This window comes from Aedes albopictus, chromosome 2 (assembly GCF_035046485.1).
Source record: "Aedes albopictus strain Foshan chromosome 2, AalbF5, whole genome shotgun sequence".
In the NCBI taxonomy this organism is placed as follows: Eukaryota; Metazoa; Arthropoda; class Insecta; order Diptera; family Culicidae; genus Aedes; species Aedes albopictus.
Genome location: NC_085137.1, coordinates 431134176 through 431160340, shown reverse-complemented (window position 1 = coordinate 431160340; position 26165 = coordinate 431134176). Strand labels below are relative to the sequence as shown.

Sequence of the window (26165 nt, the reverse complement as noted above, 5' to 3'; positions counted from 1 at the left end):
CCGGAAGATCTGATCAGGCTGTACCAAACAACCATTCTGTCGGTTTTAGAATACGGTAGCTTCTGTTTTCAATCCGCGGCGAAAACACACTTGCTGAAGCTTCAACGGGTTCAGTACCGTTGTCTTCGGATCGCGTTAGGTTGCATGAACTCAACTCACACTATGAGTTTAGAGGTACTCGCTGGTGTACAGCCTCTGACAGACCGCTTTGCGGAGTTATCGTTCCGGTTCCTCATCCGATGCGAGGTTGTGAATCCATTGGTCATAGAAAATTTCGAAAAGCTGCTCGAACAGAACCCTCAAACTCGTTTTATGAGTGTGTACTACTGGTACATGACGCTGGAGGTAAGCCCATCTCCGGTTAACACCAATCGTGACAACTTCTCAAACTTCGACAGTTGCTCTGTAGATCTTGATCTGTCCATGAAGGATGAGATCACCGGAATACCAGAATCTTTTCGTTCCGCGTGTATTCCACAAATTTTTGCAAGTAAGTTCGGGCATGTTAGCGGGGACAGACAGTTCATCACAGACGGTTCGAAAACCGATGATTCGAGTGGTTTCGGTGTCTACAACGAATTTCATAGCGCCACCTACATGCTTCAAAAGCCATGTTCTGTATACATTGCTGAGCTAGCGGCTATATACTACACTTTAGAGTACATTCGCACTCTTCCACCTGAGCACTACTTCATTTTTACCGACAGTCTAAGCTCTCTGGAGGCTGTTCGGTCAATGAAACCGATGAAGCACTCAGCGTACTTCCTGAATGGAATACGCCAAGTCTTGAGTGCTTTGTCCAAACGCTCATACATCATTACCATAGCTTGGGTCCCTTCACATTGCTCAATTCCGGGCAATGAGAAAGCGGACTCTCTGGCTAAGGTGGGCGCTAGCGGAGGCGATATTTACGAGCGTCAAATCGCCTTCGACGAATTTTTTGCATTGGCCCGTCAGGAGACCTTGATCAGCTGGCAACACAAATGGAGAGATGGAGAGATGGGTAGATGGTTGCACTCCATCATTCCACAGGTGTCGAAGAAGCCATGGTTCAAAGGGTTGGATTTAGGCCGCGATTTCATTCGTGTAATGTGTCGGCTGATGTCCAACCACTATTTGTTGAATGCACATACCTTGGACGAGAACAGCTTTCCCGGGAAGCTGACTAGACTGATAAGAGCAACGATGGACGGTGTGCAGAACAGCGTAAGGATTTCGGGTGAACTATCCAGTTCATTTGAATCTCGACGGGGACTACGACAAGGTGATGGACTTTCCTGCCTACTATTCAACATCGCCCTGGAAGGTGTTATGCGACGAGCCGGGCTCAACAGCCGAGGTACGATCTTCACGAAATCCAGCCAATTTGTCTGTTTTGCGGATGACATGGATATTATAGCCAGAACATTTGGAACGGTGGCAGAACAGTACACCCGCCTGAAACGTGAAGCAGCAAAGGTCGGACTGGTGGTGAATGCGGCTAAGACAAAGTACATGCTGGTAGGTGGGACTGAGCGAGACAGGACAAGCCTTGGCAGCAATGTTACGATAGACGGGGATACTTTCGAGGTGGTAGAAGAATTCGTCTACCTCGGTTCCTTGCTAACGGCTGACAATAACGTGAGCCGTGAAATACGAAGGCGCATCATCAGTGGAAGTCGTGCCTACTATGGGCTCCAGAAGAAACTGCGGTCAAAAAAGATTCACCCCCGCACCAAATGTACCATGTACAAGACGTTAATAAGACCGGTGGTTCTCTACGGACACGAGACATGGACGATGCTCGAGGAGGACCTGCAAGCACTCGGAGTTTTCGAGCGACGGGTGCTAAGAACGATCTTCGGCGGTGTGCAGGAGAACGGTGTGTGGCGGAGAAGGATGAACCACGAGCTCGCTGCACTTTACGGCGAACACAGTATCCAGAAAGTGGCCAAAGCTGGAAGGATACGGTGGGCAGGGCATGTTGCAAGAATGCCGGACAACAACCCTGCAAAGTTGGTGTTTGCTAACCATCCGGTTGGTACAAGAAGGCGTGGAGCGCAGAGAGCACGATGGGCGGACCAGGTGGAGCGTGATCTGGCGAGTGTTGGGCGTGACCGAGGATGGAGAGCAGCAGCTGCAAATCGAGTATTATGGCGGCAAATTGTTGATTCAGTATTATCATGAATTTGATGTGAACTAAATAAATGAATGAACATACCTTCCGTATTGGGCTCTCAGAAAGCAATCTCTGTGTATGTAGCGTAGCTTACCAGGATATCGAACATGTCGTGTGGGGATGCAATGAGTATCGTGAGGTAAGATCTGAGCTGCATGAAATTCTCCGGGTCCGAGGAAAACAACAGAAACCCGTTAGAGAAGTGTTGGCAGGACTTGATTTGGAATACATGAACCTGATTTACCAGTTTTTGAAACGTGTTGATGTCAGAGTTTGATGTAGTACGTTCCTTGTTTTCGTTGTCCGCCTTTTGGTTTTGTTGTTCGCCCCTGTCTGTCGTCACCCCCCTTCCGTTTGTCCTCTTCTTGTCGTTTTCTACCGATAAAGTCCTTTCTTTTTGGTTCCGTTACAGATATGGACAATTTGTCCCATCAATGTTTTAGTATAAGTTAGCAAATAATTTAGTTTTAAACCCATAAATCCCTCCTTCCCAATTTTATTTTTTTTTCTCAATCCTTAACCTCGAAACAGCCGCGAGTACTTCGGCTTCCCAAACTAACATAGCTTAAGGCAGTAATAAATTGTAAAATGTAAAATCATTGTAAAAAAAAACAAAAGATTTCGGCTCAGTTATGCTCATGTGGCGCCCGAGCCTTCCAAATAAACGAATAAGTAAAAAAAAAAAAAAAAAAACTTTTCACAAAACTATTCCGATTTCCAACAGTTAACGTTTTTAGTGATTTTTCCATACGATTTGACAGTTCTTGACTACCATGCTTCGGTGAGCTTGAGGTGAGAATTTGAGAAAGTTGACAACCGAGAGTAGCACAGACGATGCATTGAATACAAGTGATGGTGTCGCAGCCGGACTGTCAGCGCTGGAAACTGAGAGCATTCAGTAAAAATTTTCTATTCATTCATTTCTATTCATTCTATTAATTGGTGTCAAGTCAGACCAATGATTTTGATGAAATTAGAACTCAATACAATAGATCTGTCTCTGAAGCAGGTTCCTTTGATGCATATTAAAAGCTATAATTGTACCCTTTCCATAGATTGATCCCTCAATCTTATAGAAGTTTAGCATTATAGTACCATAACATGAGAGATAACATCTGGAATTCAAGATCTTAATACCTATACGAGAAGTCATCAAATAAAAGTTTGCACAAAGTAATGGGATTCTTTTTATTTTGGATGTTTTTGAGAGGCACTGCATTCCTAACTAGATCTAAATAAAAAATAATAATTCGTGTAATAGAGCATCCATTAAGTACGTCACGCTAAAATTGAAGATTTTCATCGCTTCTTGCTTCTTCACCGTGGGTTTTCCCATACCTACACTTTCTGAAATGGTCTCCCCCTCAAAATGTATCGTACCTCCTATATTCTAAACAAACTTTTGTTTATTTTGGCTTACAATTCAATAGTTCAATAAATTATGGGTCAATAAATAGATTTCAATAAATAATCTTATTAAAAAAAACACCGCACTTCACCTCACGCCTTCACTTTGCTGGCATTGGTAACCTTCTCCAATAGAACCGATTCCGGAGTGGTCGTCGTCAACCCGTAGATCATCTCCCGCTTCCGACTCTCCAAAAACTCCTCCAACCAGTCGTCGGTATCGTCTCGCGTCTTCAGACCATGCTTCCTGCGCTTGGTGGTTCCAATGCGTCGTCGCTTCGTAGTCGGAATTCTATGGTTTTGCAGATAGTTGGACGCACCAAATCCGGTCAATCCGGAGAAGCCCAGTGGTTGCTGTTGTTGTTGCTGTAAGAACAGCTGAGGTGACTGTTGAATTTGCTGCTGTTGCTGCTGTTGTTGCTGGCCGAATCGGTTGCCGTTGAACCAACCTGCGAATGGATTGTTCTGCTGGAACTGGGACTGAGCATTGCTGACGAAGTTTCCTAATGGGTTGTTCTGGGTGAACTGTTGGAAACCGTTCTGGACGTTGGTGGCGAATGTGTTCAGCGGGTTTTGTTGGGGGACGATGTTCGGGAAGGTGGAGTGCAGATTATTGTAGATGTTGGAGGGGCTCAAGTTGGATGGAAACTGGCTGAAGAAATTGGAGAACACGTTTCCGTTCATTGGAGCATCATACGGAAGGGGTCCATTGGGATTGATCTGCAGATCTTGCAAAGGGTATGGCGATGTTTGAGGAATCCCGCCGGGATATTGAATCAGTCCTTGCGACGGGTTGAACTGTTGGTTTTTGATGTGACCAAGAATTGCAGCGCTATATTGGGGATCAATGAAGTCCGGATTTAGTGCTGGGTTGTAGGTTACTGGAGAGCGACCAGGAAAGGAAGCTACTGTTTGTCCATCCGCTCGCCGAATTTCAGTAGTTGCACTGGAATGGAATTGAATGGAGAACATTTTATTTGATAGTAAGTTATTGAATAGTATATCAGACAATTCAACAAATTGTTTTTAGTAACGAATTGCATTATTTGGTTTATTTAAAAAGTAGGTTCAAAATCAATACGACTCAGTTAATTTACCGATATCCAAACAAATCCGCCAAAAACCGCGTGATGATCACACTGCCATCCGGTTGCATGTACCCATATGATCCTCGAACGGTACCATTCTGCAGCTTTTCTTCGTCTCTAAATTGTACATTTCCCGTCTGTGGATCCTCGATTTCATACCCAAAGGCGTAAGTTCCGGGACCTGAAAATGAAAAACAAAGATCATACGTATCATATTCAGTTCCAAAACCGCTCAATTTCACCAATGCTCATTACCGTACGGGTTGGGGATGTTGTACGACGGGTATTCGATACTTTGCAAACGTGATTCAACGGAATTGGGGAACTCGCGTACAAGTCGCGCCGTGCGATGTTTTGTCGGTGGATGCTGCGTGACGACATCAAGGGTACTGCTGCCGTTGACGCTTGCATACGTACAGGCGAAGACCAGCGTAAGGGTAATCTGCGAAATAAGAAAAAAAGACGCAGTTTTGATGTTACTATGTAGTAACGATCCTCTAAGCAACCGAAGTTTATTTCTGCAGGTTTTAGCCAAGGATTGTCCCAAAGTGAAATTTTAGAATATAAAATTTTGGATTCGATCGTAGTAGGCAGTGCGTGCGGACGTGAATCAAAATTTATCTGTCACGGTTTTTTTTTTCGTTCTCGTGAATTTTGTACTTTTACACAGCGAAATTTCATATCGATTAAGGCTCTGAATATCCTGGATTTAAATACCTATCAAATGTTGTTCAGCTGAGGACGCAAGGACCTCACTGGTGCATTCAGTGCACGAATTATTTTCCGCTTTTGTGTTGGTATTTTTGGCTGGCAGTCCATTGGTTAATGAATGAACATACTCAATTGTTGTGCTAAGAAGCAAGTTATTACGCTTTTGTGGAGAAGCTGCTGCAACGCGGAAGAAACAGTGGAAGGTCAAAGGTCCAAGTGGATTCGGAATTCCGCTTGCCATGGTGTTGCCGATGGAATGCTAGAAGTTAGAATTGACGTGTGGCCGTTGCTACACCTTTTGGACATTCATCATTACAACCGGTGAGATCTTTCTTATTTGATTTGTTTTGAGTAAAATAATTGTGAAACATATTGATAATGGATCAATATATGTGACAACACGTGATGGACACGCCCCGCTGGTTGTACTCAGATGCAGTGTGCTGCTCGACCGTGGTGATGCCCACGGTTGTTGTTGTTGTTTTTTTTTTTTTAAATTCATTATAGTGTTTTACCCTTTTTTCAACTTTTCTGTAGTGATTGCTATAATACTTTTCTGTTTCTTATAATGTGACATATTTCATCCTGTACCATAATTGGGGAGTGGGTCATCATACTTTTTCTCGTTTCAGAGAGCGAGTAATGGCGCTTAAGCCTAGGCTTTCGAGCTTGGACATGAGGCTCAAATTCCTATGTCCCATCCCAGGAAGAAGAGCACCGACGGAGTGACATTAACCTTCTTAGCAAAGTCACTCCCAACGAATTTAATTAACATTCATACTACATACTATGCTGAGCGGTTGGTACGAGATGTCCCCGTTCTATAGCTTTATTGTGGCATCAATGTCCACATCAAGACGCTGCACAGTAGGCCTGGCCGCTTCAATTCTTGTACTACATCTCCGATGTGCTGCAAGCATTGATAATGACAAGAAAAATGATAGAAGTAGTCGATTCTATCATTTTCCAGGATTCTTTCAATGAATGGCTGTGTATGTGTAGACTAGACTAGACTAGACTAGACTAGGATTGTCCCAAAGTGAAATTTTAGAACAAATTACATGTGCAGGCTGTAAAAAACAACATCATGGTTTTAAAATTTCATATTGTGGAATTAGTGATACGTCTTAAAATTTTTTGATTTGTAAATATTAGGATTTTGTGCATTTTGGAAAAGTTTTTTTGACATTGGGAAAAAGTGATATAGTAGTGGAGAATGAATCATATTCGAAATCGGTGACGACTGGTGAATGGAGATAGCAGCAGTGAAAAATAAACAAGAATGGAGACTATGCAGATTCCGGCAAAGTTGTCGTCCAGCATGTTGGTACTTTTGAGGCCGAGGAAAGCTCTTAGCATAGTGTGAGACTGCTTCGATCTCTGGAAAGGGCGGCTCTCATACAGATGAAGTTGTGTGGGACTTCTCTGGGGAGCTGAATGGCAAAAACACAGTAGTGCAGGCAGTACGACGTTTGCCGGGACAGCTAGTAGTGAAAAAATGCACAGAAGACAACTACACGGTTTCATACAAAACAGCAGCTTTTAAAGCGAAACTCATTTTTTTGATTTTTGATATTTTATTAAATAACGAAGCAATATTTTCAAAATCGGTTTTCGTGCACATGTAGAATATGGATCAGGGTATCTTCTGAATTTTTTTACGCAGTAGAAAATGTTTTTCATTTTTGCAGAAACCATTTTTTAGTGAAATTTTGTTCAAAAATGGTTTCCGCCAAAACGAAAAACATTTTCTACCGCGTAAAAAAATCAGAAGATACCCTAATCCATACTCTACATGTGCACGAAAACCGATTTTGAAAATATTGCTTCGTTATTTAATAAAAAATCAAAAATCAAAAAATGAGGAAATGCTTCCAGTTTCGCCTTAATACTCGAACCATTGTTATGCCATGGACTGGGACCCCATGGCATAAAAGTTATATTTTTTAAAGAACATAAAAACAGTTAATTTTGTGCATAAACTAAGTGACAGTGCTTTGGATGAGAGGACACGAGTACAGCTCTTACTCCTCGGGGTTTGAAATGGAACCAACAAAGACGTGCTTGTTGGTCTAGTGGCTGCCGCATCTGATTCGTATGCAGAAGTTTCTGTGACCAAAATGGTGGAGGAGTAGTTATCGCCATTCGTAAGGGACTTGAATGCCATCGAGTTGCAAACACCTGACAGACCCATCGAAGAAATCGCTGCCTACTGTCCGCTACAGTCCAAGCCCTCGGATGGTAGTGCCAAGCGACTGAAGAATGAAATCCAGAAGTTAACTCGTCGGCAAGTTACAGGGGATAGACAAAATGATCGGGACAGGCAAAATTTTCATTTTTCAAAAAATGTTCAATTAGCTGTAACTTTTCGAAAAGTGCATCAAATATTTTCAAATTTTTACTGTAAATTCCTCAACTAGTTGTGTATCAGTGGACAAAATTTGAAAAAGATCGGACAATTCTCCACGAAGTTATAAAGATTTTTCAAAAAGGTCAAATTATCCGATAGCCAACTTTGAGCTGTTATATCTCCGGATTCAATGAACCGAATGCAATGAAATTTTGACCATTTATGACTTATATAATGAGCTATGAAAAACCATTAACTTAATATTCTAAACACGGAAGAAAATTATAACGATTAGATTATGTTTCTAATAAAACACCAAATTGCCCAAAACTTTAACATCGTTTCAAAATTCAAGATGCAAATTATAGTTCATTTAGTTTCCCTCTAATTGACTTATATATAAATGCGTTTTGAAGGAAAGTAACAACATAACCGCCAATAAATTGAAAAAGTAATGGGATGCATATTAAAAATAGACCAATTTACTAAAAAATCGTGAAAAAAATAAAATTACTATAATTTTTTCGCTTGTTAAAAATTTCAAGTTGAGTCAAATGTTTTCCAGAGCTCATTATATAAGTCAGGAATGGTCAAAATTTCATTGCAATCTGTTCAATAATTCCGGAGATATAACAGCTCAAAGTTGGCTATCGGATAATTTTATCTTTTTTAAAAATCTTTATAACTTCGTAAAGAATTGTCCAATCTTTTCCAAATTTTGTCCACTGATACACAACCAGTTGAAGAACTCACAGTAAAAATTTGAGAATATGCACTTTTCGAAAAGTTACAGCTAGTTGAACATTTTTTGGAATGTGAAAATTTTGCCTGTCCCGATCATTTTGTCTATCCCCTGTAGGTTTATTCTTGCTGGTGATCTGAACGCCCGTCAACCGGTGCGGTGGTTTTCGAGGTGGAACGGGAAATCAACTGTAGTCAACTGCACCGGCGGAGGAATGAACACCATGCGAAGTGGTCCCAACTGCAACGATCCGTTGAAAATCGGATCGCCGAGAACCCAGCTCTCATGACCACAGACGACATCGACAGCGTTCTCCAAGAACTCACCAATGCCATTGGTGAAGCGGAAGCCCATTTCATCCCTACAACTCCAATAGTAAGTAAGTTCACAAACATTGATTCCATGACAAAACAAATCATCTCTTCACGTAACTGTATAAGAAGACTATTTCAAAGAACTCGAAGTCCATGCCGTAAAGTTCTGTATAAAAAACTCAACAAAATCATAGCCTCTAGAGTCGAAAAACTTAAAAATAGACAGTTCAACAATGACATCGAAGCTTTGGCCAACTACTTCAAGCCTTTCCGGCGTCTCGCTGAAGTCTTGAAAACCCGTTCCACCACTCAAAGATGAAAATAAAGTTTGTGTAACAGCCAAAGAAAAAGCCAATTCAATCTCAAAACAGTTCCTGGCCTCGTATAATCTGGGTCGGGACATGATCAGTCCGATGGAACCGTCAGTATCGGCCAGCGTAAATCACTTGACCAACCTACCAAATCATTTCCCTGATGATCACAGAGTAACAGCAAACGAACTAAGAAGCTACATCAAGTACATGCGGAACATGAAGGCTCCGGGATTTGATGGAGTCTTTAACATTGTTCTTAAGAACCTTAGACCCAAAGCGATAACCACTCTGGTCAACGTTTTCAATCGATGTCTGGAGATAGGGTACTTCTCGTCCGAATGGAAGCTCTCTAAGCTGGTTTCCATCCTTAAGCCGGGGAAGGATCTCACCAGGTCGGCTAGTTACCGACCAATCGGTTTGCTCTCGTCAATAAGCAAATTGTTTGAGAGAGTAATCTACCGGAGACTACTGGTCCATACGGAGCTCTCCAACTCCAACGGGTGATGAACCAGATCAAGCGATCGAAGGAGTTGTCTAAAACAACAGTGATGGCCTTGCTGGACATTGAAAAGGCATTTGATAATGTCTGTCCTCACGGCCTGACACATAAGCTGATGCAGTAGAATTTTCCGACCTACACAGTGAATATGATCACCAGCTATCTCCATGGAATGATGTCCCAGGTAAGCGTATCCGGGGTACTTTCAGACTCCTACTCTATCCTTGCTGGAGTAGCGCAGGGCAGTATTCTGGGTCCGATTATATATTACTTCGGATAAACCGCCGCTTCCATCTGGGGGCACTCTTTCGCTATTTGCTATTTGCTGACTCAGCAATAAGCTACACCGGAAGAGTAATTCGAGCACTCGTTAACAAGCTGCAATCTGGCCTTGACGCCTACGTGGGTTCCCTGAGAAACTGGAAGATCCGGTGAATACTGCCAAGACACAGGTCATCGTGTTTCCGCATAGGAATACAGATCGTCTCAAGCCAACCCCAATATTATACGTTCTGAACAATGAAATCGACTGGGTCGACGTCGTGCGTTTTTAGGCCTGCTAAAATGACAAAAAAAAACTTCTGTTCCGACCGCACGTGGACGACAAAGTGGGGAAAGTGCCATCATGCTGAAACGATTGTATCCTATCATCAATCGGCGATCGAAGGTGGTTTCTACTATCAACAAACTTGCAGTCCACAAACACTGTAGGTTCCCCTGTATGGATGGGCTGCGCTAGGACCCACATTAGGAAATTGCAGGTTGTCCAAAACAAATTATTGAAGATGATCTTCAAACTCCCTACACGCACTAGGACAACTGAGGTCCTAGCCTAGCCTGTCTGGACCTGATCAGTAACAGATTGCAGAACCTAGCCATAAAGCACGAGGCCAGAGCTGTGAGATCTGAATGACAAACAATTCAAGCCTAACTTTACCAAACAGCGTATGTAACATTTGTAAACAAAAAAGTGATTTTCTCATGAGGCGCTGAATTTTGTTAAGGACTACTTGTATCACTCACCTTCGGGGATGATTTGTGAAAAATACCAGGATTTTTCACGTTTCTGAAATGCTCAATGTATGAGTTGCTATGGGAACAGTGAACTTCCCCTTCAACTTTCTCAGTTGGTGGATTTTGTTAGATACGGTGTTTGGAAAAATTAGGCTTGAATTAGAAATATGTATATGTAAGAATAAATTTGGTAAATAGTGTAAATAGTAGGTTAGAATGGTATAGATAAGTATCAGAAATGTAAACAAAACAAACAGTTTAAACTCAAAAAATATTTCCATAGCAAAGGCAAACAAACAGATAAGTAAAAAGAACTAAGAGAAGGCCACCAAAGTCTGAATTGCATTTGACAGTATCACTTGAATAGTAATAAAAATTATTGTTATAGCAAGAAAGAGAATAAATAAAAACATTTTAAAGTTAGAAACACTTCGTAAATGCGATTGCAATAAAAAAGTGTATTTTCTCAAAAAAAAAATTAAATTTTTCTTAAATAAATCATAGTTTTCCATAATAAATTAGAAAATTTACAATAAAAATAATATCGAAAAAGCAATAAGAAATCCAAAAAATGCAATGAATAGGGTAATTTTTCAATTGTTGCACAGCTGAAACCTCGCCTATCCCTTTCGTGACGAACCAGCACAATTGTGCTGTTGAGCGGTAAAAGTTTTGCATATTTTTTTCATCTGTTTAGACTTTGTTTCATTAATGTAAACTGTTTCTGTAGTTCAGCTCTTACTTATACTTGTTTGTGTGTAAACAAACTTTTGTTTACGTTGCCTGTGAGATTTTCCACAAAAAGGTAAACAAAAAAATGGACAAAAACCGTAAAACATGAAAAAGTTTTATCTGTCGCATATTTTTTATTTCTGATTTATCTAGGTAGTCAAAGCTAGAAATCGGAAGATAAAGAGTAGTTCTTTTAAATGAGTTAAAATAATTGTTGATTTGTTGGGAAACCATAGAGTTCTGGAGAGCCAAAGTTGAGCCATTTGTATGGAGATTTCACTTTTTTGCGCTCCGTCACGAAAGGGCTATTGTTGCACACTCCATGTTATTCTTATGAGGTGTGCAACAATTGGTGAATTTTTAGTCGTGCAACAAATGGAAAATTACCCTAAATAAAAAATATCGTGTGGGCTATGCTGTGAAAGATAGAGAACCTGAGGAACTGAGGTCGTAATTTCATCGATTCGGTTCTAGACCAACCAAATATTCAACAGTTTGCCCGGTATAATGCAAACATAAATGTTATCCCTTTTTCGAGTCTGACGAGCAAGAGCAAGTTCGGACAGCACGAAATTGGCCGTTGAATTGCACACATAATTATACCGCCTTTTGAGTTATGTGGGGATTTTTTTATTATCCTACAAATTGGGCCGACGGGTCTCAGATTTTCATGAAACTTCTTCCACAGGCAAGGCTCATGGATATATGAACAAAAAATGAGAATTTTCCCGGAAAACTTTCCACAGTTTAGAAAATTCATGAAGAAAAGCTGAAAAAACTATGCCCGAACACGTGGAAATTTTTCAAATAAATATTTTGAGAAGGTTATTTTATAAGCTTTAATCGCTGACATTTTTGGAATGCACTTTTTTTTCGCTTTTGATTTAAAGTCAATTTTGTTAAAAAATGTCCAAATTTGCCATATAAGCCTTTTCTTTGAAAAATCATAACTCAAGTACGAAGCATCGTAAAAACAAAGTTTTTAAAGAAAATGAAAGCAAATCTTCTCAGAAATAAAAAAAAATGAAGAAGAAAAAGTTTTCCACAAAATTTTCCACCGTTGAGAAAATTCATAAAGAAAAGCCGGAAAAACTATGCCGGATTTTTCAAACAATATTTTTGAGACGGTTATTTCATAAGTTTTGTGAAAGATAATCATGTACGCATATTATGTGGTTATTTTTCACAAATTTGGCCAAAATTCGGGCCAAAAATGTCAGCGATCATAGCTTATAAAATTACCTTCTCAAAAATATTTTTTTTTGAAACTTTTCCGCGAGTCCGAGCATAGTTTTTCCGGTTTTTCTTAATGAATTTTGTCAAGGGTGGAAAATTTTGTGGAAAAACTTTTCCACCTCATATTTTTTTTTTATTTCTGAGAAAATTTGCATTCATTTTCGAAAAAAAAAACTTTGTTTCTACGATAATTCGTTCTTGAGTTATGATTTTTCAAAGTAAGTAGTGTCAGGGGAAAACAAAAAAATTCTACTTGAGTTTTCCGGGAAAATAGGCGACCCTGAATTTTTTTCCATTTTTTTTTTGTTCATGCCTGCCTGTGGAAAAAGTTTCATGAAAATCTGAGACCTTTCGGCCCAAACCCCTACGGTTATAAAAAAAATCCCCATATACGTATGGTTTCATCATTTGATTGCCTCTTATTTTCCAGATATTTTTTGCATGGGTAATGTAGTAATGCATTTATTGCATTTTTATATTGCTTTTTAGATATTCCTTATTGTTGAATTTCAAATTCATTACGGGAATATGCTGCTTATGTTACTACGTGTTCAAAGTGTAAGTTAATTATTAGAGCAAAAATTATTTCTTTCAAAGTTTTAAAGTTGTTCCATACCTGGATACGCCTTTAGAATAATAGTTGTGGTGGTTTACGTAAGTGGATCCATATACACGGTGTGCCAAAAACCGTTATTAACAAATAAAAATGTCCACCCAAGTGGTACCCGGCATTCGAAAGATATACTATTCTAGTATCTCCTCTGAAAATTTGAAAATCTTTCATCGAGGGAAACTAAAGTTTTTGTGATTTGAAGTTTTTGAGCTATTTCTATAGGATTTTCTTATATGAGTAAATATGCACGCACGGTATGCCTGATACCACTATTAACAAATAAAAATGTACTCAAAACTCTCACCCGGCGTTCGAAAGATATACTATTCTGGTATCACCTCCGAAAATTTGAAAATGTTTTATCGAGGGAAACCAGAGTTTTCACAGTTTGAAGTTTTTCTTATATTTTTATAGAACTAGCTCATATATGGGAATATTGTCATAGGATGTTTCATTGGCTCTTCAAATCATAAACTAATACATATTAATAAGTTTCACAAACACCATTCTAAAGATACAACATTCAAACAACTTCTCTGAAAATTTGACAACATTTCATTGAAACGATCGCAAATTACCGTGGTTTGAAAATATAAGATATTGTAAAGTATATTGAAAATGTAGTAACTTCATAGAATATTATTTCAATTTCCCATGTTAATCATTCCTCGCAACCCAAGCAACACACATGTTATAATAGAGTTACGACAGCGCAAGTTTTGGTTATATAGAAGTTTATTTTACGTAATTCCAACATTGTGTTGAAATAACGTAAAATAAACTTCTATACAACCAAAACTTGCGCTGTCATAACTTTTATATAACATGTGTGTTACTTGGGAATGAATATATATTTTGTAACTCATCTAAAACTTTGATTACATATCACATTTTTTGCGATACTATTACAAAACTCAGTAGGTGTTTTTAACGTGTTTACAGATAAAGCGGTAGATACGCATCCAATGGAATTGAAATTGTAAGCTTATAATTGTTGCTACTGAATGTAAAATTTCTAAATTCACGGAAGACACGTTAGTAGCATGACGAATAAAAGCTGGGTAGTAAAACGATTAGCATTTAGGTTTACCTTAAAAGCTTCAATATCTTAAACATTATACCAACGATTGACAAAGCTTCCTAGGAATACCAAAATATTGGGCTGTTAATTCAGTTTAACTGTCGTTTCACCATGAAACGTTTTCAAATTCACCGACAAGACACCAATATATTTATAACGTGCTTGAAACAAAAAAAAAAACAAACCGGTGCCAAACTCTTTGAAAGTTTATATAATCAACGTTCACGGCATGCCACATTATTATTTGTGTTCGAGTAGCAGGTAGAACTATTCCTCTCAATGAAATGTTGCCAAATGTGGAGCGGAGCTGGTGTGATGGTTAGAACACTTGATTATCACGCCGAGGACCTTGGATCGAATCCCACTCCCGACTAACTCACAAAATTTGAGTTCTTCCTTCGGAAGGGAAGTAAAGCGTGCGTCCTGAGATGAACTTAGCCTAGGGCTAAAAATCTCGTTAATACAGATAAAAAAAAATGTTGCTAAATTTTCAGAGAAGTTGCTTGACTATTTATTGTACTTTTTTAATTAGTGAAACTCATGACACCGTTCAACACTAGTTCTCGTTATGGGATGAGAAGAAAAAAATAATAATAGGGGTTTGGGACCCTAGGAACTCTAAGGGGCCGTTCATAAACCACGTAGACTTTTTGGGGGGAGGGGGGGGGTCTGGCCAAAGTCTACGCCTCATACAAATTTCAAAATTTTTGTATGGACAAAAGTCTACGAGGGGGGAGGGGGGGTCTGAGATGGCCAAAATTTGGTCTACGTGGTTTATGAACAGCCCCTAATGCACATATCAATTGAATACCCAAGTTCTCAATTAAAACTTCGATCTTCAACTGTGAAGTCCCGTTCCAATATTTTTCGAAAATTCTTTCACTATGACACTTCTAGGGTTCCAAAACCCTGATCTTTTTTTTTTTTTCATCTCATAATACGATTTTTTTTTAAATTTTGTTTAGCAGTGTTATTATTTGTTTAAGATATGAAAAGCACCGTGTGACAATATTCCCATATATGTATGAGCTGATTCTATGAAAATATATGAAAATCTTCAAACTGTAAAAACTTTGGTTTCCCTCGATAAAACATTTTCAAATTTTCGGAGGAGATACTGGAATAGTATATCTTTCGAACGCCGGGTGTGAGTTTGGAGTACATTTTTATTTGTTAATAGTGATATCAGGCACACCGTGCGTGCATATTTACTCATATAAGATAATCCTATAGAAATAGCTCAAAAACTTCAAATCACAAAAACTTTAGTTTCCCTCGATGAAAGATTTTCAAATTTTCAGAGGAGATACTAGATTAGTATATCTTTCGAATGCCGGGTACCACTAGGGTGGACATTTTTATTTGTTAATAACGGTTCTTGGCACACCGTGTATAAGCTCTAAGAATTCATTGAACAGTGGTGCGTTACTGAACAAAAGGCTGCCAAAACCTGTTACTCAAAACCCTCATGAAAATAATGCAATCTATGGTAAGTTTTCGCAAAGTGAAGCATGCACCAATCGAAAGCACTGGTCTTTGGCTTACAAAATCGCACAACCACATCGCTGGCGCGTGCATCCTACTATAGTTTTAGACAAGGTTTTAGATCAGTTTTGACTTAAAAACGGGTAATTTTTCAGAATAACGAAGGATAACTCTTTTAAGGCAGCTTTGGCAGCATTTTCATAACTTCGCATATCTGCAAACAAAGTCTTCAATAGCATGGGACACTGCCATAGCTGTGAATAAATAATTACAGTTTTTGTATGAAGGCCATAAACCACGGTACGTTCAAGAGGCTGCCAAATATCACTGAATCAATCTGACATTTAAGATTTAGACAGTTGAAATATTTAGGAAGCTGAAAAAAATATCACATCTACGTGAAAAGCATTTTCATTTTTTAGGTTTCGACCGCTCTTGCACCACTGTGCAGAGGCAGTTGTAGTCGATTGCAATTATGTAGGCGATAAAACACATAAAGCAAAAAAATATTTATACGAACAATCTATTTAGAGTGGGTCATCGTTTATATGGAAAAATGAAAAATTCAATGGTATCGCATCAGATCAAAGCTTTTTTGATCCCATTTCAGGAACCAAATATGTGTGCAAAATTTGGGAACGATCGGTTATGTCTACGTTTTGCGCATGGCGTTTGAAGTTTGTATGGGGTTTTACATGGGAAAACACACTTTTTTGCATTTTTTTCATAACAAGCCCGAATTTTCCTAAAACCGTGTAACCGATAAAGTGAAAACATAGCCTAGGGTTTCCTGAAAAGTGATCGCTAAGTGATCTGATGCTTATGAAAAAAGTTATAACGTTGGCATTGCTTGCCGAAACAGCATGATTTTGTTGCTATTGTTATTCCTTTACATGTTGAAACATAAACACATGCATGCGGTTCGTTGGTTATAACTATTTTCACAAGCATCAGATCGCTTTACGGTCATCAACAAAGTTTTTCAGAACATCCTAGGCTATCATTTATAGTATCGGTTAAAAATTGTCAGACAAACTTTTTTAACTTATGACAAAAATGCAAAAAAGAATGTTTTCCCATACAAAATCCCATACAAATTTCAATTGCAATGCGCAAAGTGTGGACGCAACCGATCGTGCTCAAATTTTGCACAGATACTCAGGACCCGAAACGGAACCAAAATGCTTTGATCTGAGAAAACGGTTCCGATGACCCACACTAACATTGAAATCTGGCCTATTTATTTCATTTGGTTCATACCACATTTGTAGAACAAGTTTCCACTTTTGTTGGGATTGAACCTAGTTGACTACGTTCATTAACGTATCCACTCCAGTTTTGGGTATCATCGCCTTACCCTGATCGCGATCCTAGAACGTTACCTCAAACCACTACTGGAGCACCAGTCAATAAAACAATCCAAACCCAGCAGGACGGGGCCATTAACCCCAAGTTCAAACCCGCCGTTGATGGTATGGTAGCCGCTTTAATGTACCTCATTAAATGATCTGTCATCCCGCTGAGTCAGTGGGAAACTATCAACCATGAGGCCAAATGATTCCAAGTGACTACCACCACCACCACCATACAGTCCATTCGATCCCGCTGAGATATTGCCGGCTGCCGGGTACACACACTCGCGGGTGGGTGGGAGATTGCGTGCATGATCGACCCAAAAACGATCGACGACTGCCGGTTCGAGGCGGCGCTTGCACTCGGAGTGACGTGCCTCATGCGATTGATGCGGACGTCCGCCGCCAATGCAGCGCTTCCATCCGATCCAGGTGCCACAATATTTACGCGATAATTCGGTCACACAAGACGTCCGTCGGTGGGTCAGTCGATTGTTGTCTTTGCCGTTTTCGGCACCACGAGAAGCTCGCCCACCCGCACCCGGGCTCTGGAAGCGGGATTTCTTCGGAAACAATTGGTTTGAGGGGATTGTGTGCAATTATTTGCTATTGACATCATCTTGAGGAGGAAGATCTGCAGTTGACAGTGATGCCGCCACAGCGCATGTTGAAGTCTTGTAACAGTCGGCTGTCGGCTTTGAGTTGCAAGTTTGTTTGGCAAACAATGTGTTTATTGCACGTTGGGATTTTGAGTGTGTAATTCGAAACCGAGATGTTTATCGGGTAAGATGTTGACAAATGATTAACAAGAACAGCAAACAGCTGGTATGTCTTATTTCAATGATATATTAAAGTTCTCATATCGATGTAACACCGTGAAGTTATCCCAGATATTGTTATTTTTTTAATGATATGTATTGAAAAACTATGCCAACATAGAGTATGCCTAAGGGGAAGAAAAAATCTGTACAGTATCAAACTCAAATATATAAAATCCAATACCTACAATCTGAATAAGCTATTCAACGCCCCGCTAAGGAGAAATTTCGAAACAATAACTGTGGTGTATTCTACGTTTTAGTAACTGCAGCAAACCGAAGGCAGGCATCCTACTAAAGGAAGTGTCATATTCACACAGCGTCTTATACTATGTATTTTTCCCGTATAACGTGTAATTTGATTATCTGCGGTGTCTGTCCAAAGTCAACACTCCATATAAATTTCGATAGGGAGGGAGTTCTGAGATGAGAACCGTCACTCTAGTGTGGCTTATCCAAAAAACTGCTGCTTCTCTATACAATTTCAAAATGTTGTACAAAGTTGTAGCAAATTTGCAAAAAAAAAGAAACATTCAAATGATTAGAACTTTTCGAAAAGTTTTCATTAAACTTTTTTTTACTCTGGACATATTTTAGTCGATTCCAACGGTAAATGAACACCATTAGTCATAAACTTAAAAAAATTAATTTAATTCGCGATTCTCCTAATCCTATGATATAGTAATTTGATAAACGGAAGTCAAATAATAAGTATTCTACTAGAAGCGCTTTAATTTCGTGTAGAGTTAACCAATCAAGCCCAAATTTGTACCAATTATATCTAACTTGTTAAGGAAAATGTAATCAAAATTCGAAAGTTTGGTTGAGTTTATAAAAGGATACAACTTGCTGAAAATGTATAAGTCAATTTATAAACTTAGCATGCTTTTGTAAATACCACTAGGCGGCGATAGAAGTCAAGCAAATTTTAAATTTCATATATCTCAGAGCTCTCACCACTTTCAAAGTTGGTGTCTTCTGCAATGCTATTTGGTAGGTCAAGGGCTTACAGTCAATGGTCTTCTGGTTCCAAAATTCCACCACTAGGCGGTGCTAGTGAACAATCAAGTTTTATATTCCATATATCTCAGGACTCTGACCACTTAGAAAGTTGATGTCTTCGGCAATGTTGTTAGGTTGGTTAAGGTCCCTCAGTTAAGGTTCTGCCAATAGGCGGTGTTAGTTGTAACTTTTTCCAAAGTGCACCAAATCTCAAATTTTACCTGCCAGTTGCACAACTAGCATGAGCTATAAGCTATGAACCGTACAAATTTGGACTCGATTGGATAATTTTACATGAAGTTAGAGCAACTCTAGTAAAGTGATTCATATTTGAGTGTTCTTCGTTAAATTGCTATATCTGTGGATCAAGTGAAAAGAATGAAATGAAATTTTTCACATTTATGACTAAATCTAAAGTCAAATCTTTGACTTGACTTAACGTTCAAAGAAAACAAATTTACAGCTTGTTGATTACTTCACTAAAAAAAGTCAATAATTTGCATGATTTTGCAAATGTGTAACTACCGCCGCCTAGTGGCGAAATTTCGAAACAAGTGGATCCATAACTGTAAGCCCTTGGCTCACTTAACAATATTGTCGAAGACACCAACTTTCTAGTGGTGAGAGTCCTGAGATATATGAAATTTAAAATTTGCTTGACCTCTAGCGCCGCTTTTTGGTTGAATTTCTAATTACGCGCTCCATCACTATCCATCATGAAATCGTAAATATAATTATAACACAGCAGAATTTTGAATCAGTTTAACCAGATGAACCACCTTAACATAACAATAATGAGGAATAGGGTCGAAAATTAAAAAGTAACTTTTTAAAACACAATATGTGTCTAAAAACATAAAGTTTAAAGTTTAAGCTTAAACAGTTTTGTCTTCGTAAATACAGCTCTGGGACCATTGTGCAATGTGGCGTACTAACCGGTGCAGACAGATGGCCAACTTTCCCGGGCCCATCTTGATGAGTTCTGCTGCTATACCAGCCGCTTTGAGCCGTAGTTGAGATGGGGAATGGCATCCTTAACTTCCCTCAGCGTGGGATTTGGTTCGTTCCCGTCCTCTGCTGCACCAACATAGTCATTTCCTCCGATTTCTTGATTCCCCGTACATCTTCTTCTTCTTCTTCTTCTTCTTCTTCTTCTTCTTTATGGCTCTACGTTCTCACTGGGACTTAGACTGCCGCTTCAACTTAGTGTTCTTTGAGCACTTCCACAGTTATTAATTGAAGGGCTTTCTTTGTCTGCCATTACATGAATTTGTATATTGTGAGGCAAGCACAACGATACACTATGCCCAGGGAGTCGAGAAAATTTTCCCGACCGGAACGGGAATCGAACCCGCTGTCTCCGGATTGGCGATCCATAGCCTTAACCACCAGGCTAACTGGAGACCCTTACTGATTCCCCGTACATACATTCTCTTAATCATTTATGTGCTCGTCGAAGTTCCGTAAGGAGGCTCCCGCCCTTATCCCTGCAGATTTCGGCTTGCGGCACGAAGCCTTTGCGGGATGCGTTGGTAGAACTTTCGTGTTTCTTGTGAGCGGCACAGCAGTGCTATTTCCTTGCACTCTGCTTCTTCCAAGCGGTGCTTTTTCTTCCAAAAGAGGCGGGTCTGCTGTTTCAGCTTCTGTTTGTAGCGTTCCACGATCTGTCTGGCCCCTTGCTGCAGCACTACCGCTCGTGCTGCGTTCATCTCTTTCAAAACCGTTCTACACTTATCGTCGAACCATTCGTTCCGTTGACTCCGTTCCATGTACCCGATAGTGCTCTCGGCTGCGTTGTTGATGGCTGCTTTTACTGTACTCCAGCAGTCCTCCAAAGAGGGCACGTCAAGCATAACCTCGTCCGGCAACGCTGCAGCGCGCTGCCTCGAAATTATGCGCTGGTGATGGCCGAATTTTCCAGTCGTCGTTCTGAATTCCTCCTCCTGGCTTTAGTGAGCGTTTAGGTCTCCTTTTATGATCTTGAAGTTGTGGCTTTGTTTGGGCAGGGCTTGACACTAACCCACTAACCCGGGAAACTGGGCTTACCTTCCCGGGAGCTACGGGCTCTTCATTGCTATTTCCTCCATCCAATGCACAGTGGGAAAAATCGATCCAAAAAAACGGATCTTTTAACGCCGCTGGTTTCGGTACGTGAAGTTGACCATTTCTGACGTAAAAAAGTACGAGAAATCGATTGGTGCTAAATTCATTCACCGCACGGCACGGGAAGTGGTCCATTTTGCCCCATTTTGCCCTTTTTTATACAAAAAGAGAATCAAAATGTACTTTCAAACAACTAACACGACCGTAGATCATTGAAAATAGCTGCAGGTGTAATTAGAGGTTATTAGAAATCATAAACATATATGAAAAATCCTTTTAATGATTATATTGCCCCATATGCCCCAACAACTACTGGAAATTGTGAATTTTGCATGATTTTGAATGGATTTTTAATGTTACTGACTTGAATTTCTTTTTTTTTGCATAAACAAAAAGCGACAGATCTGTTATCATCAGAATCATATTCAGTAGTTGTCCAATTTACACCATTTTGCCCTATTATCATAGAAAAAATGAGATTTAAAATGTATTTATAAGAAACAAATACTGTAATAGAACGTTGAAATTAGTTTTAGTTGCAATTGGAAGCTAACAGCTATCATGCCCATAAATGAAAGATATTTTTCCTATTTTGCCCTACACGCCCCTAAAACTTCTGGATGATAACATTTTTTCTATTGTTTTGTCATTTCACTGGTTGCAATACATGAAGTCCTAGATCATTTTTTATATATACAAATACGGTTTATCGATAAGGTTTAGAATCATTCGCGGGAGAGTACAAATAGCTGTTCATTTTACCCCAATTTGCCCGAATTTTCTGTCGCTTCATGACTGATTTCCCCTATTTGCTTATGTCCGAATTAATGGACTCTTGTTACTGAAACCAATGTAATCGAAAGGACTGTTAAAACATATGACTTTGGTGGGGAATACAGGGTATAATAAGCATTAATCTTAATCTTAATTTGTAGTAAATATGCACACAACTGATTAAAGCAGAATCGCGCGCGTTTCGCTTTCGGTAAGTCGATTTTTATCTGCCTTCGGATTTGTACATGTGTGACAGCGAGATGGCCGGCGTTCTTCAGTGTGTGGTGGCTCAGCAGCTCGAGAGCCAGAATCGCGCGCGTTTCGCTTTCGGTGCTTCGATTTTTTCTCCGCCTTCGGATTTTTTTTAGCGCAGGTGATAACTTGCATCAAGTTAATTATTTAGTGCATGTTTACTTTTGAAACAGTTTTCATAGAATTTGTATAGTTTGTCACTCGTAGGTTTTTTGTTGTTTTTGATAAGTAAACATATAGTATTCATCCGACGTGGGTGATCGATGATTTTCTTCCCGTGTGAATTGATCAAGAGTTAGTCAGTTTTTTATGTTGTGTCGCGTCTTTTGTAGCAACACTGAACGATCACCTGCCGTGGGTGATCAGTTGTTTGCTTCTCATATGAAGTGAACAATAGTGCGTCAGCTTGCATGTTCGGTCGTGTCATTTGCAGTTAAATATTTGGCGAGTAGCTTCCGCGGTTCGATTTGAAATATTAAGTGACCACCTGACGTGAGTGATCGATTGTATGCTTTCCGAGTGAAGCGAATAATAGCGTTTTAGATTGCATATTTTGTCGCGTCGTTTGCAGTAAATATTAAGCGACCACCCGATGTGGGTGGTCGATTGTTTGCTTTCCGCGTGAAGCAAACAATAGCGCGGCAACCAGCATGGCACGAAGGTCATGTTACTTATCAAAGTGAATCCAGACCCAACGATACCTTCCCTACTAACAGACACTCCTTCCTGCAACCTTTGGTGGAGTCGCAGCGGTAAACGCGGTCCTTCACTTAACAAAGGTTGTTACTAATATTCCTTCCCTCTTCCAACCTGACTGCAAGGACGTGGCCGGCGCCGTTATTGTACCGTTAAAGAGAGCCTCTGAAGCGTGCACAGTGAGAATGTTGACCACTCCCAGTCAATTATTCAGTTGATTCATTGTGCAACTGTCATTGGTTCGGGTCAATCACGGAATAGCAACCATAGATGTGTGCAGTCAGTCTAAGCTCTAAGCTAAGCTAAGCTAAGCTAATATGCACACAACTGATTAAATGAGGCATCTTAAATATACACGATTTGGTTCTTTGAGACGCCCTATTTATTCAGTATAGCATATTTTACATATTTTACAAAATGCTTATTATGCCCTTAATTCCCCATCAAAAGCTGAAATTATAGAATAAGTCATATATATGTCTTTTTGATAACATTGGTTTCAGTACCAATGTAAATAAGGGAAATTAATTTATTCATTACTTGACAAAATATCAGGGCCGATTGATTTATTCATTACATGACAAAAATTGGGGCAAATTGGGGTGAAATGGACAGCTATTTATACCATTGCGAGAAAATTTTTGTAGTATTATTCGATAAACCGCATTTGTATATATCAAAAATGATCCAGGGCTTCATGTTTTGCATCCAGCGACATTACAAAACCATACAAAATGTGTTATTATCCGGCAGTTTAAGGGGCATGTAGGGTAAAATAGGGAACATATCTTTCATATATGCGCATGATAACTGTTAGCTTCCAATTGCACCTAAAACTAATTTCAACGCTCCAGTATTTGTTTTTCATAAATACATTTTGAATCTCATTTTTTTTTCAGGAAAATAGGGCAAAATGGGGCCAATTGGACATCTTTCAAAGATGATTCTGATGATAAAAGATCTAGCGCATTTTGTTTATGCAAAACAAATCAACTTCAAGTCAGTAACATGAAAAATCCATTCATAATTAGAAAAAAATGTGAATATCCGACACTTGTTGGGGCATATGGGGCAAAATAAGTTTTTAAAAGTATCTTCCATGTATTCTTATGATTCCTACGAACTTCTAATTACACCTTCAGCTATTTTCAATGATCTACAGCCGTGTCAGTTGTTTGAAAGTACATTTTGATTATCTTTTTATATGAAAAAAGAGCAAAATGGGGCAAAATGGACCACTTCCCGTGCCGTCCGGTGAATGAAATTAGCACCAATCGATTTCTGGTATGTTTTTACGTTAGAAATGGTCAACTTCTGGTACCTAAACCAGCGGCGTTAAAAGATCCGTTTTTTGGGTCGATTTTTCCCACTGTGCAATGGCTCAAGCGCCATTCTTCGCCGGGGGTGGCGTTTTTCAATGGGCGCTCCGGAGATAATATTTTACCTGAGCTTCCACCCCTAAAACTGCCGTCAAGAACAAATTATTGAAAGGCCATGTAATGGACCATAAGTTCAACGTAATTTGGTGAACTGGTGAATACATTTACTCCTTGTGATTCACAGGGGATATTTTGTTTATCAGGACAGGCAAAATTTTCACTTCCCAAAAAATGCCAAATAAGCTGTAACTTTTGAAAAGTGAATCAAATATTCTCACATCTTCACTGTAATTTGATCAACTAGTTGTATATCAGTGGACAAAATTTGGAAAATATAGGGCTATTCTGCACGAGGTTGCAAGCATTTTAGAAAAAGCTAGAATTACCCGATAGCCAACTTTGAGCTGTTATATCTCCGGATTCAATGAACCGAATGTAATGAAATTTTGTCCATTTATGACTTATATGATTTCATTGATTGTATGATTTTTTATTTTTAATATGCATCCCATTACTTTTTCAATGAATTGCCGTCTATGTTGTTACTTTCTTTCAAAACATATCTGTATTCAAGACAATTAGAGGGAATTTAAATAAACTATAATTAGCATCTTGAATTTTGAATAATGAAATTAATTCAATTCACTTTATTTATCCAGCTGTCAGTCGTTCGTTGGCTGGTTCGTCTCATTTTTAAAATTATGACAGAACTAGAACGTTGATACAAATTCTATACATATCTGGTTTTCAACCAGTTTAAACTTTCATCAGAGTGCATTAAAAAAAATCAAAAACTTGTAATTTAGATGATTTTAGGATCAAACTCAACATTTATTTATCAGACAGATTTTGTCCCAAAGATTAATGAACAAAAACTCGATTAGCCAGTTTTAAACCAAGCAGTGGCTGGCCAAACTTGGTCATTGGTCTTATTTAAAACCGAAAAAGAAGTAAGTGCATTGACTGTTACTATACATTGTAGTTACAGCTTGTTTTTTCAAGAGCATCAGGTATCAGTAGGTCGGCTCCAGAGGCACGTTCTCCTCTATTTGGGAAATTTGTGCCAGAGCATACATTACTCGAAACATATTTAACAAACATCTTATTAATTAACTTTTACCAATCGTGAGTGTTTATTCGTTAGAAATTTGATGTTCCAAGTTGCGCTCTTGAAAAAACAAGGCACGGTTGTGAATAAACTAACCTACTTAAAAAGTCGCTGTCTTTGGCAAAATTTGCGTTGATTGTGTAGAAACTTGATTGGGACAAATTTTCCCACTAAATTCCAGTATAAACAATTATGTTAAGCCAAAAAAAAGCTTTTTAGATACCACTTATTTCATTCTAATTACTGAACTGGTGTGTATGGGCATGGGCACTTTTCATTATTTCGGAACACTTCCAATTTATATGCAAAACAATTTTGTCTCACATTTTGATCCATCTTCTTCCAAGTGATTAACGACATGCATTTTGATATCAGTTTTTCGTTCACTTACACCAATTTCCAACAGCTTCATTCCGCTCCTTCTGTTCCAACACTTAAATCTCATCTTCCCAGCACACAATCCGATCGCAATCAACGCGCAAGTCACGATTTAAATCTTCCAATTTGTCGTCCAAGACAAATGATTCTTCCTTCTCCGGTAGCCTTTTGTCGCAAAATATTAACACGAATGTTCACATTTATTCCAACACAGACTGGAAGCTGCACGTGCCACCGACGACTGGATCTGCTCCGACCCACAATCGCACACAAAATTTCACTAGTCCGTAAACCCAAATTGGCCTTCAACGAAAACTGTCACCGACGACTACTGGTCCTGTTTGCGGAAGTACACTCACTGTTCGACTGGTCCACTCCATCCGTTTGACAATTGTATTTATAATGCGTATATGAAAGCGGTTCGGGCTGTCTGTGCCCGGATCTCCCATAAAACTTCAGTCAAATCACCTTTTTTCGCAACTTTTCGCGATGAGACACTGAGATGCGCGCAACAAAACAACGTGCGCCATTCAAAAAAGGTACTTGCTAATAGAATGAC

At 39.2% G+C, this 26165-nt stretch overlaps 1 protein-coding gene across 1 annotated transcript; it reads right to left on the bottom strand.

Moving 5' to 3' along the window:
• Positions 1 to 3306: 3306 nt before the first annotated feature.
• LOC109426933 (uncharacterized) lies at positions 3307 to 26165 on the bottom strand. The gene is made up of 4 exons (XM_019702500.3): positions 25620 to 26165; positions 4909 to 5095; positions 4663 to 4834; positions 3307 to 4511 (listed from the first exon to the last, which is right to left on the bottom strand). The coding sequence occupies exons 1-4, from the start codon at positions 25671 to 25673 to the stop codon at positions 3659 to 3661; spliced, it is 1266 nt and encodes a 421-aa protein (XP_019558045.2). The 5' UTR covers positions 25674 to 26165; the 3' UTR covers positions 3307 to 3658.